This window comes from Chaetodon auriga, chromosome 16, assembly GCF_051107435.1.
Source record: "Chaetodon auriga isolate fChaAug3 chromosome 16, fChaAug3.hap1, whole genome shotgun sequence".
In the NCBI taxonomy this organism is placed as follows: domain Eukaryota; kingdom Metazoa; phylum Chordata; class Actinopteri; order Chaetodontiformes; family Chaetodontidae; genus Chaetodon; species Chaetodon auriga.
This window is the reverse complement of record NC_135089.1, coordinates 11,748,701-11,760,999: the sequence shown is the minus strand read 5'-3', so window position 1 is coordinate 11,760,999 and position 12,299 is coordinate 11,748,701. Positions and strand designations below refer to the sequence as shown.

The following is a 12,299-nucleotide window of genomic DNA, read 5'->3' as shown; positions in this document are numbered from 1 at the left end:
GAGAGGCTATATTTTGCGTGGAAATTTGACATGGTGGCCCCCCCCCAGGGACAATACTGGGGAGGAGACTTCAAACTGGGCTTCTGTTGGATGAAAAAAGTTTGTGGAAAGCTTGATTTGAACATTTATCAAAACAAGCTCTTCTTGCAACCTTTAACCATGTTTTCCATACAAAGACGCCCCCTTGTACACACAGAGAATGTGTTTTTGTATTACCAGTCATGTTTTAAATAAATCCAAAGCTTTTTGTGGCAGAAATATATTTTTTTCTTATCTATAATTAAAAATCTATGAGGGCATAAAATGTACAAAAACTACACAAAAAAAAGTCAAGAAGTGTGTTTTTATTAGTTGAAATATCTTGTGTGACCAGTATATGGTGCTTGTTTAAAGTTAAATTTAACTGAAACTGAAAGAGGATCAAGAGACAGACACATGAAAAATAACAACAAAATAGAGCAGAAATACACGAAAGGCCGGGATCAAACCTCCTCTGGCTTCTCAGATTCATGAGCCCTGATGGTTTCTAGATGAGAGCAGCCGTGACAATGGTCATTATGTCTGCCAGAGGCCTTGTCACTGCAGGGCCATTGTGAGGGCCCCATTCACCACACAGTCATTTACACTTTCATTGGCAGCTATTTAGTCCTCATAAAAAGTTCAACACACCAATTTGTGAGCCCTGCTCAGCCAAGGAGAAGTGTGGAATAGGCTAAGAAAGCAGTTGCTTTAAAAGTCAATTAATTGTTCCCTTCTGCTGGGAGGGGCCGAGGGGGAGGATCCACAGGTTTTGGGGCCTCACATCTGTCCATTTGTCCTCTTGAGCTGTGATGCAGGGGCCACACTGCTCAAAAGAAACGTCCAATTCAGTCTGCTCAGAGCTTTGGCCATCGAGGGAGATTTTGTATTTCATTTTATGGTAGGGCTATCCTATTATCATAAGAATCTGATAACAGGGGAAAAGATGGGGCGCAGAAGGAAAAGGGACAAAATAAGCTTGTAGGACACTTCAGCTCTAAATCCCATTCTCCTCAAAAAGCAGAGATTATGCAGCACAAGATGGGAAATGGGGGTGTAAGTTCATTTAAGGCTTTACGAAACCAGCTATCAAAGAGGGCACCATGGGGCCAGAGCATTCATATTAACCCGAGGACCTCATGAAATTTAGATTTTTATGCACTGCCCAGTGAGCTCCGTTCACTTCACACTTCATCACACACACAGATATATGAACTGTGCATTAGAATTTTAAAAATCTGCAAATTCATCTTCAAATTTTATTTAGTATTTATTGTGTTGCTGAAACGAGCGCAATAGGAATTGAAGATTTGTAGATGACCACAGCAGTGGAGTCTGCAGAGGACTTATTTTACATTGCAAGTACAATAATCCTGATGCAAAAACATTTAATGCAATGGTCATTTGTGGAAGACAGCACATATAAATAGAGGGCACGAAACACAAGCACAGATGAATCAGGATATAAACCACTTCCCAGTCACATGTGTGCAAGCCTATTCACGAAGACAAACTTCAGCCTCCCCTCCCACCTCAGTTCAGAGGCCAGTTGTCACACAGAGGCAGCAAAGTGAACGACGGTTGATGCTGGGAGACACACAAAGAGAGAGCAGCAACCCAACCCCTTCTTAGTCTCCCAGGACTGAGGGCAGTGATGGGAGAGAGACAAAGGCCGGCCCTCCCTGAGCCTCAGCGTAGAGGCCCTGCTGTTTGCGCCTGTTCTGCTTCTCTAAATATGCCTTTTTACCAGCAGTTCAACAGCTTTGTCCCTGCTGGTGATGCTGGATGCCACCTTGCTGCCACATGACAACATGACAGGGGTCCCACAGTGCCAGTACAGGGGTGAGGATGCCTGTGGATAGAGGCTGGCAGGGCTCCGTAGTGCTAAAACAACACGCTTCCTCAGTCTAAAGGGAAGTCACAGGAATTCCGACGTGCCGCCCAGGCCGTCTGGTAGACAGACAGGAAGTCTTTATATCGCGGGGCACACCCTAACCAAGCTTCCCCAAAGTGCTCTGACCCCGTGAAGAGAAAGTCTCCGTCCCCAGGCTTCACGTGGCACCGCAGGAGTGTTTGGATGTGTCCACGCCAAGACGGGACGGGCCGAGATGAACTGGAGGTGGCCGCTTGTTGCTCAAAGACCCCACTGCGCTGCCAGTACACCCTCACTGCTGACACCTCCACCAGCGATGTCTGACGGGCAGAGTCATGAGAGACGTTCTTGATGGAGCCTCGGACCACTGAAAGAACAAAGAGCAGAACCATGTACGCACTGCACACATTCAAATGAAAAATCAGTGAAGAACCAGAGTGAATTATAAGTTTCTCTTTGGGCCATTTAGCTCATGTGGACTAATTATTCCAGCTCTGAAGCACAGGTCCAGAGCTGACACTTTCTGGGCACACACTGAGCATAATAACAGTTTTTAACCTGTATCCAAAATCTTACCCAAGTAAGAGCTGTCAGTGTATTTAAATTTCATGCTAAGCAATAGAGCTTGTTGTTTGTAGAGTAAAATTATTTTGTACCCACCAAAGTCACTGTTGCAGATGGCCATGAGGAGTTCTGTATCATCGCAGGGTCGGCATGAAGCTGTGGGTACAAAATCAGTTTTTTGCCATTTAGCATGGGGACATTTGAGACGATTTAAGAAAAGCTGCATCAAATCATTTTGTCAGGTATCATTTTCCCACGTTTTTCTGTCAGTCATAATTACCCTCTGTCAAACCATGCATGGCCCAAAGCTCAATGACTGACGTTGATTGATAGATGGTTGTCTCATCTCCTCCCTACCACTTCACAGACCGAAAATCTGACACACATTCCAGCTCCATTCATCAAAGAGCGAAGAAACCAGGGGTTAGATGGAGGAATGCTGCTCCTTTAAGGCTCTGCCTCCACATCAAAAAACCCTCACTAGTCTTGACCCTGTGTTTGACTTCTATTGTATTTACCTAATTGAATGACCCTGTGCCAACGCAGGAGACCGCAGGAGTCAAACACTTCTACTAGACTGGCAAATGCAGAAAAGATAAACCAGCAGCTGTCTATTATGGACACAGAATGACATCACCGCACTGGGACAGGCCCGCACACATGGATAAATGCTAATAAACAGACATGCACAATGAAAAGGCATTTGTGGAATCTGCAAAGTATTTGCCGTCTTAATTCAGGCTGCTTGGCCCGCTGCCCTCCAGTCGCCCTGTGGTCTGCTCTGTCTCTGCTGCTTTGTCCCCCGATGGAAACCAGACAGCCGGACAAAACACAAGACTGACCAGCAGCTGCATGCTCCAGGCAGCATGACTGGGGTCTGTAATTAAACAGTCACAATTTTTTCCTACAAATTAGGATTAGTCGCTCCCTCAAAAATACCTTTAAATTGAGTTAGAATTTTTTGGCGCCACTTTCCACTGAGGCACCCTTTATGATGGATTCATAAGCTGTATCTATAGTGTCTTATTAGGATGCCCTAATGCTTTATGGGCCAGTTACAAACCATTAATTAACAGTAAAATGTTTAGCATTTCTTTTTGCTAAGAAGGCAGCTAGGCGTGTTGATAATCCATTAATAAATGCTGCATGAATTGTTAAATTCCTAAATGGATTTTGGTCATGATCCACTACAACCGTTCTAACATGAGTGGTCTTGCACCCCCATTACTAAAAGGGACTTTTCATAACCTGGCAACCTAAAAGCTGGCCTTATTAATGAGTTATTACTTATCTATAAAGCTTTAGTTAATGATTTGTTAGCAATTGATAATGCTATTCCCATGTAACTCATACTACACCCTTTATACAAAACGTATAAATGCATCTATTTTGGACTGATCCTCATGAAACAGAATTAAAGGCACTTTCTAAAAAGGCACCATTTAGCTGAGTTATGAGTTGTAACTAATGGTTCATTAGCATGCATTAATTCTTTGTCAATCAGCTGTAACCCATTAATAACAGCGAATTTTTGGGTTTCCCAGTTTGAGAAAAAATAATTTCACTGATGCTGAGTAAGTTGCTAATAAATAGATTTTAGTCAACATCCTTTCGATAAGGTCATAAAGGATCTCTCACAACCTCGCAACCTAAAAACTGATCATATTAATTGGTCTTATATCTGTGTAAAGCGTTAGTAAATTATTTATTATTGAGCCTTATTACAACTTACAGTTATATTGCTTTAACAGAGTGGTACCGGGTATAAAAAAGGCATCTATATATGACTGATAAGAATACAAATTAGATAGATAGATAGATAGATAGATAGATAGATAGATAGATAGATAGATAGATACTTTATTCATCTCCAAGGGAAATTCACAATTAGGGAGAATGTACTCACTCTGAAGCCCGCTGTGGCCCAGGTTGGGTGCAGCACTCCTGTTGGCCAGCAGCTCGTATCTGAAGCCCATCGTGCGTCTGCTCCAGGCTCCATCGCTCTGCGGGCTGGACTGGAGGTAGATGGCGGGCCTGTGCGGACCATCTGCACGGAAACAGAACACCTGCTGCTGGGGCCGCCCGTCCTCCGTCACCAGCAGCTCGAGCTCGCCGGCCCGTTCAATGAACACGCTGGCTCCGCGGAAAGAGGGAGACGGTTTGATGCAGACAGTGGTGCGCCGGGCGGACGACAGGTTGGGCTCCAGCACCACCCGGAGAGCCTGACCCGGGTATATCCACTTGACCGAGCCCTCTGTACAGCGCAGCCGCACCTGTAGTACGATCCTGGAGTCCACACCAGCTGCAAAACCGCTGGATCCAAACCGGAGGAATTACAATGAATTACTATTACAAATGACAGCTATTGTTATCCATGGCGTTATCTATGGTTAACAAATCATTTACTGATGATGCTTTATAGATCAACCACAAGCCACCAATCAGAGAACTTTTAGGCGGCATGCTGTGCAAGATCCCACTGGCTGGAGTTTATCCTTTCTATTTGGTAATAATGCATGTTAAAAAATCTTTTCTAAATTCTCACATGTATCTTACTGGGAATAATAATTAATACAATAAGCAGTTAGAAATCTTAATTGGTCAGTAAAGCTTTTTATAATCGACTTTGCACTTGTAAACTAAGTGTTGATTTTTGCACAGATCGTCTGCAGTTTTCCCAAATCCCTGTTCTTATGAATGGCTTTTAGGCTATCGATAAAGAAACAGTGATTCATCAACATTACACAAGCCATTAGAAACTTTACATTTTAAATAACCAGTTTGCATCCCCTGATTTTATTTAAACCCCCCTCTTTAAAATGAAGTAATCTTGCAGAAATCAGAAAGTCGCCTCACCTTCCAGACCAGTTGCACAGATCAGCTGCGCAGTGCCGCAACTGAAGACTCAGCATGTACATGAAAATAATCACATTTGGCAACATCTCAACCACAAAAAGATGGAAATGCAGACAGAAGCGGACGGTGTGGCATGACTGGAGTCTGTCTGTGAGCTGTGGAGAGTGCAGGCGCTCTGCTGATGATCCAGCTTCACTGGCTGCTCTCTCTCTCTCTCTCTCTCTCTCTCTCTCTCTCTCTCTCTCTCTCTCTCACACACACACACACACACACACACACACACACACACACACACACACACACACACACACACACAAATTAAGACTGATCCAGTTGTTGGGGACTGCCGGCCTCAGCAGGTCCTTTGTCTTTGCTCTCTAAAGAGACAATCAGTTTGGCCATCTGTTAACATCAGAGCGCTTTTCTGCACAATAATTCATTCACTTCTGAGGGACTTTATTATTTCACTTTAGACAGAGCCTCGGTGAGGCTATACCTTTGCATTTTATGGCCTACAATTGTATTCTTGTCTACAGTAAAAGAGCAAAACTGAAATACAACAGTTGAGTAGAAATATTAAAATTCCAAAAGCAAATAGATCATGTGTCAGAGTTTCGATTTCTGCTTTAAGAGCAGTTCACTAAAGCCAATTTCAAAAGTAGGCCAGCTGAAAAAAAAGTAGAGAGAGAGAGAGAGAGAGAGCGAGAAAGAGGAAAGGGGAGGGAGGAAAAAAAGTATAGAAACGTGTGTTTGTGTGCTCGAGCTTCATCTAGTGGTGGGATGACGCAGCGCACCATCCCCGCACATCTGGAGGTCTAAACGTGGTCTAAACGCACCGACAGCGGGAGGAGGCTGCGGTTCCACAAACTGGAGCCAGCTTTCACCGCTGATTAATCCACTGAGGACGAGTAGCTGCGCTTCATTTCAACCTGCAGGGCTCCTTTGTGCCGAAATAATTTGGCAGCGTTTCACGGTCTTGCTGGTGGCGACATCTTGTGGAGGTAAAACTCTGCGGACCGTAACCAGGCGGGCCGAGCTGCAGCTTCTCCCAGGGGTTCAGCTTCGACGGGGCCTCGGGCAGCGTCACATCAAAGGGCCTTCGATCTGTATGTCGTGGAGTAAATTACACTCGTGTGGAGAATTTGGCCAGATGTCTTCTCAGCTGCAGGAAAATCCTTTGCTGCTCAGGTCACTGAATCTTCAAGTTTGGGATCTAATCACATCTGTCAGCACTATGCGTAATTTCAGAAAACATGTGGGGATGAATGCAGCTGCGGTGACGCGTTCAGACACGGCAAAGCGCTGCAGTGCTGCAGTGCGCTTATCCAAAATGAGTTTACTTCGAAACACTTTCATTTTTTTCCACCATTAAACACCAAAGTCTGCACACAGCTTTGGCATTACAGTCTGAGTCGTCTTCATTTACAATAATGAGGCAGAGAGCAGACGGAGTTCCCTCACAGGAGCAGCGGATGGTCAGAGTGGGTCATGTGTCCCGGAGAGACAAAGCAAAGTCAAAATGAATGGAGGCTTTGTGCCTGGAAGAAGTGGCCTCTTATTGGCGCAGTGCAGCCTGGATGCTTCACTGTAGGCCTGTCATGGACCGAGGTGGTGCAAATTGCGTGCGGTCAGAAAACGCTGTGCCTGATGGGGGGAAAAAAAATCAAGGCCTCCATGAGATCCTGAGGAAAAGCTGCACTTTAAAAATGACGCTTCAAATTCCAAACCTCCCCTCAGTCAGCTCGACGCAGGGTCACAGTCTGCGCCTCATCCTGCGGGCTTCTGTCCGCACAGCACTCAAATAGCTCACTGATGCTATAAAGTCAAATAATTCACAGTCTTTAAATGAAATCTGTCAAAACCAGCTCACTCCTACAGACCGGCAGTCAGCTTTAAGGCCTCATCCGCCCTTTGAAGTCTGCAGTGTGATAATAAAGATAATGATGAAACAAGAATATGTTTCTGAGTTTTAATTCGTAATTTTCTTTCTCATGAGACACGCTTCACGGCTTTTTTTAACTGCTACGGCCAATAAAAGGAAAGAAAATCAAATGAAAGCAGATGTATGAGAGATCAGGCCCTCCTTGCTTGAGTTGAACCTGTGGGGTCAGCAGAAAAAATAACTCGTAATTTTTTATATAAACCCACATGAGAATATTTTGTTGTCGCATATGTTCCGTTCAGTTCCCCTAATCGTTGTTAGAATAATCCATACAAACAAAAACCTGATCAGCAGGAATTTTCAACCAATTTTGGGTGGTGACCCCTGCACAAAACAATGAAGCCGAATGAAGCATTTTTTTTTAGATCAGGGCTTTAAAGTTTTAAAAACTTCAAAACTGTGTGAGGCAAAGATGTTGAAGCTGGAGTTGTATTTTCATGAACCAAATGCCTCTAACTCTACGCGGAATTGATTATTTCGTTTATCTGACGTGATCCTGCCGCCTGCAAACATTAATAATTAGTTTGGGGTGAAATCACATGTTCTAACCTTCCGTTCAGAACTGTACTGCTCGCCTGACTTTTTCTGATTAAAACGGTGAAAGACACGACTCTAAATTTGTAAAATTGGTCACTACAGAAGCTCGTTTTATTGGAAAACACTGTCAAAGCCGAGTTAATATTGTAGGATTATTTCACAAATCTTAGCTTGTTCTTGTAAAGAGGTTGAACAGTTTCTGGTAAAAACAAATGATAAAAGCAGTCTTTGTGGATACGGATCTTGACAAGATGACAGCAGTGACACTGAGCGCTACAAAACACCTCTTAAACTCACAATGTCACGTTCATTTTTAATTTTCCCAGGAGCGTATTAAATATTTGTATGTACACGTTTAAAAGTTACATAGAAAAAATATAGTATTACAGTAGGCATGTTAGTAGCTTGTTAAACATTTTTTTATATATATGTATAAGCGTATATTAGCCTCCTCTGACCTCCGTCCAAAGCACATACTCATCTTTTCCCTCTGAAAAAGCCTTTGTCCGTGCTGCTCTCTCTCACGGTCACTGTCAGGAAGTTCATGGTGACGTCCGTCACGGTCACAGTGTCCACGTTGGTGAAACAGGGGGTCCAGGACGAGGCTGGCCCCGCGGACGCATCGTGGATGGCCTCGGCCTGTGTGGGGATGCCAGCCGGCTGCTCCCGGGGCAGACAGCATTCCTTCATCTGATGTCTCCGTGGTTCTGCAGAGTGCTTCAGCTTCCTGGGCCGTGGAGCAGACACCCCGCTCACACAACTAGTCCTGTGCGCCCCCCGATCTCTGCTGCGCACATCTGGATTGAAAGCGCAGCTGTAGGACAACCTTGCGCCCCCCACGCGTCTCTGCTCGCTGCAGGACTTGGGCGTTATCGTCGTCTCCTCCTGAAACCTCTTGGTCAGCTGGATGAGGCTGTGGTCTGACATCTCTCTGTGGTGATGCGAGCGGCCTCCGTCATCTTTATCATAATGTAAATGCAGCTTCGGTTTACGGCCTCTCTTTTTGGGGAGCCGGGTGGATTCTTGGACTGTCAGAGCAGCTGGTGGAGTCGGCCTGGGCCTCCTCTCGGGCTCCGGTGGCCGGACGTGGACACTTTCTCCTCTGTTGACCGCGCTCGGTGGGAAGATTGTGGGAACCACCGTGCGTAAACCCTCCCGGGCCCTCGGTGTTATGACAGGCTCCGGGATGGGGTAGGAAACCTGGATCCCTCTGGGAGCCTCTCCTCTAAATTCATACGTCTTTTCTTTGGCTTTGGCTTTGGCCTGAGGACAGAGCAAATAACGTTCGTGAGAGGAGGTTTCCCAGAGATGGAAATATGAAGCCTCCTGAGGAAATTTAAAGGTTTAAGACAAGCAGCTGGAGATCTGTTTGGTTACACTGAGGGCCTCTTCCTCAAGCTGCTGTGTTTTTTTAAAGGAATGTATGTCAGATACGTTTAATATATAAACGATGCTTAAAATGTATAAACACTGTATCCAACTTAACGTCATGAAAACCATGAGGTAAATGAGAGAATTTCTTCTGGGTTGCAAACATTTTACTAGTTTGTCTGGAAGTCCGAATCACACCCAGCAGACCCGAAATTAATAAGGGCGCATGACAGTTTCATAACATGGAAATGATTCATCACTTGTGCCGCCCGAGAAAGGCGACAAGATGAAACGAAAAGCAGAGAAACCATAAGATTCACTCACCTTCAAGAGAAATGTCTCGGGTTTGGGTCCCCTCTTTTTCGGCCCGAACAGCTCCCGTTCGCGCTCCCTGACGAATGAAAATCGTGAAACGATTCATCACAACACATATCAATAAAAAAGTTAAAGATCATTTTCACATTTTCTTCATTTAGTGTACAATTTAATCGGAAAATCGATTTTTCCCAGAAAGAAACAAACTCTGCCAAATGGAGTCAGATATCTCCACGTTTTTACTTAAATTTTTGTTAGAAATTAGTTCGATTAAAATGACAAATGTGTCAGAATAAAGCACATGTCCTGTTCGCGATGGGGAAAATGACATCACACTTTGTAACTATTCGAAGTGGAAACTGAATCACTTCGCTGCACTGACACTTGTTTCCACCTCCTTTACGGAAAATACGATTTAAAGATTCAAATCCACACGGCAAGCCTCATTTTTCTGTACGTTTTTTGTAGCGCAGATCGCGCGGTGCCATCTCGGTTCTGCCGAGCGGCCTACTGCTGCGCTGTCAAACCCTCACCTCTCCTCGAAGGCAGCGAAGAGACGTGCATCCAGAATGTTTTCCTCCGGCTCCCAAGTGCTGTACCTTCATCACAACAACAAGGAAAAGAGGCGTTTGATACCACATCGTGGCGGACGACATGTCAAAGCGCACGCGGGCCCGCTGAAACACTTTTATCAAAAGCAATCTCGCTGCGTGCGCTGCAATTACAGACTACGTAGCGGACACCCAGTGACGCATGGTGAACCCAGCCATTGCAAAAAGCTACTGTGGACTTTAATACGTCCCAGCTGGCTGCAGCTCAGACATTTATAAGCCTTGTCTGCACACACACCACCAGGCATACAATAAAGTGCGCCAGGGCACATAGAGCAGATATGACAATAATAAAAAAAAACATCCAGGAGCTCAATAACGACAGTCTGAGGTGGTGCAGTTGTACGAGCGGCCAGGATGGAGCGCTGTCCTTCACAGCCTCGGCTATTATACTCACTTCTGAGACCAGCCCTTCCATTTCACGAGATATTCCCAGCGACCCTGCAAAACAGATCCGTAACAGATTCAGGTTATCAGAGGATTGCCTGTCGGCGCAGCACAAACAAATGGTTGCGTAATAGGTGTGGAGACACAGCCTGCGGGTGAGAAAAGGCAGCAAATACCCGTCTGATTCGCCGTTTAATGATGGACTCGGCTGCGAAGACGCTCTCACCAACAGCCGAGAGCTCCATGATTCACCATGCACCTCGTTTATTTCTGTCTCTTTTATTATTTTTGGCTTCCCCGTGTCCTCTTCGGGTTGTTTAATTCCGCACATCCCATAATACGCAATCTGGAGTGGACGTCATCACGTCTTTTTCTGTTGCCAGGCACCGCGGTCGGTAGGACGGATCGCGGTGGAGCACATTGGCTCAGTTGTTGCTACGTGCTCCGGGTTTCTGAGTGGAGGGGAGGAGCCCCGCTGCTCTGGCTGCTGCACAGGAATGTCTGGCACGGTGGGGCAAGCGAAGCCAGAGGCTCCCGGAGCGGATCCACGGACCCCCCCCTGAGGTTCCCGAGGGGGGTCCGTAGAGTCCAGATCAAAAAAAAAAAAAAAAAAGTTTAATTTCGCAAGCATTAAAAAAAGGGAGAGAAATTAAGCCAATGAGAGAAGAGGATGGCTGGTTAATAAAAGACTTCGTCCTCACGCACAGCCCATTTACACAAAACATCTGTAAATATTTTCTGTATACATACAATCATGAATAATTCAACAATTAAATTCAAAGTAATACAATCACAAGTAGAAACCGCTGTATAAAAGCTGGAGCAAATGGGAGCATAAATGGTCAAATATCTGTCCTTGGCAACCTGTAGTATAACTTTCCCCTTTCCCCTCAGACACACTTTGATTGTTGAATAGTTTGTAGATTTATGATTATTATTATTATTTTTTTAAAATAATTAGTTTAATACAAGCTGCGACAACACAGCTCCATTTACAGTGTCGGCCGTTTCAGGTTCACGGTGCTGCAAATCAAAAGAAAACGGCCGGTGTGAATCTATAGCACGCCTACCTGGACTTTTGCGCATTAACATTTTACGCACGCGGTGTCAGCGCACAATCTCTCACAGTCTGCGCACATTATTCAGTGTGTAGCGCACAAAGATTGCGGTGTTAGAAGAATGAAGCGCGAAAAAATACATATGAAGACAGACATGTGTCTGAAGTCGTCCTCTCAGGATCATTCCAGAGGTTATTTAATTGTTGTTACAGAATTCAATCTATTGCACCTGAAACAGTAAAGGTACGTCCGTTTATTTAGACTCATTATTAAGGACAACTGTCACGTAAAAGATTTTTACTAGACGAAGAAAATGACAAATATGGCCCCAAACAATTGTTTTAATATCGACTTCATAATTCAAGAAACAAGCATCATATGAAAGCCAGTAATGACAGTTTTTATTCTGGGGACTGAATGATTTTATTCAACGTGAACTTTATTTGGCTGAGTGGATTTCACCCAGCAGAGCAGAGTCTGACTTACCTACAAAAGCTGAAGTTTGGTGAAATTGAAATTAAATGTTTAAACCTGCTGAACTGCCTCTGGCTTATGTAAAAATAATCAGCAAAAATTGAGAACAAACTCAATGGAAGAATATTTTGTGCATCTACAGACAATAAAGATTTAATTTAATTCCCTCTTGTATCAGTATTATGGCCATAAGGGCCTGTTGTTCCTAAGGTAATTTTTTTTAACCCACAGTAGAATATAGAATATTATTAACAGAGTTTGCAAGCATTATTATTATTATTATTATTATTATT

At 44.4% G+C, this 12,299-nt stretch overlaps 2 protein-coding genes across 2 annotated transcripts; both read right to left on the bottom strand.

The window, feature by feature from the left end:
• Nucleotides 1-334: 334 nt before the first annotated feature.
• Nucleotides 335-5,455, bottom strand: LOC143333918 (meteorin-like protein). Its single transcript, XM_076752296.1, has 4 exons — nt 5,312-5,455; nt 4,362-4,768; nt 2,552-2,611; nt 335-2,258 (listed from the first exon to the last, which is right to left on the bottom strand). The coding sequence occupies exons 1-4, from the start codon at nt 5,395-5,397 to the stop codon at nt 1,921-1,923; spliced, it is 891 nt and encodes a 296-aa protein (XP_076608411.1). The 5' UTR covers nt 5,398-5,455; the 3' UTR covers nt 335-1,920.
• Nucleotides 5,456-8,091: 2,636 nt separating this feature from the next.
• Nucleotides 8,092-10,932, bottom strand: cbx8a (chromobox homolog 8a (Pc class homolog, Drosophila)). Its single transcript, XM_076752295.1, has 5 exons — nt 10,651-10,932; nt 10,485-10,528; nt 10,010-10,075; nt 9,486-9,552; nt 8,092-9,053 (listed from the first exon to the last, which is right to left on the bottom strand). Exons 1-5 carry the CDS (start codon nt 10,717-10,719, stop codon nt 8,268-8,270), a joined length of 1,032 nt encoding a protein of 343 aa, XP_076608410.1. The 5' UTR covers nt 10,720-10,932; the 3' UTR covers nt 8,092-8,267.
• Nucleotides 10,933-12,299: the final 1,367 nt, after the last annotated feature.

Bases quoted from the DNA above. Each gene is read 5' to 3' on its own strand.
- LOC143333918 (XM_076752296.1), bottom strand. From the start codon at position 5,397: ATGTTGCCAAATGTGATTATTTTCATGTACATGCTGAGTCTTCAGTTG. The intron at 2,612-4,361 runs GTGAGTACATTC...TTGTACCCACAG, and splicing joins GGGCCACAGCGGGCTTCAGA to CTTCATGCCGACCCTGCGAT. The intron at 2,259-2,551 runs GTGGGTACAAAA...TTGTTCTTTCAG, and splicing joins CATCTGCAACAGTGACTTTG to TGGTCCGAGGCTCCATCAAG.
- cbx8a (XM_076752295.1), bottom strand. From the start codon at position 10,719: ATGGAGCTCTCGGCTGTTGGTGAGAGCGTCTTCGCAGCCGAGTCCATC. The intron at 10,529-10,650 runs GTATTTGCTGCC...TCTGTTTTGCAG, and splicing joins TTAAACGGCGAATCAGACGG to GGTCGCTGGGAATATCTCGT. The intron at 9,553-10,009 runs GTGAGGGTTTGA...TTCATTCGTCAG, and splicing joins TTCGCTGCCTTCGAGGAGAG to GGAGCGCGAACGGGAGCTGT.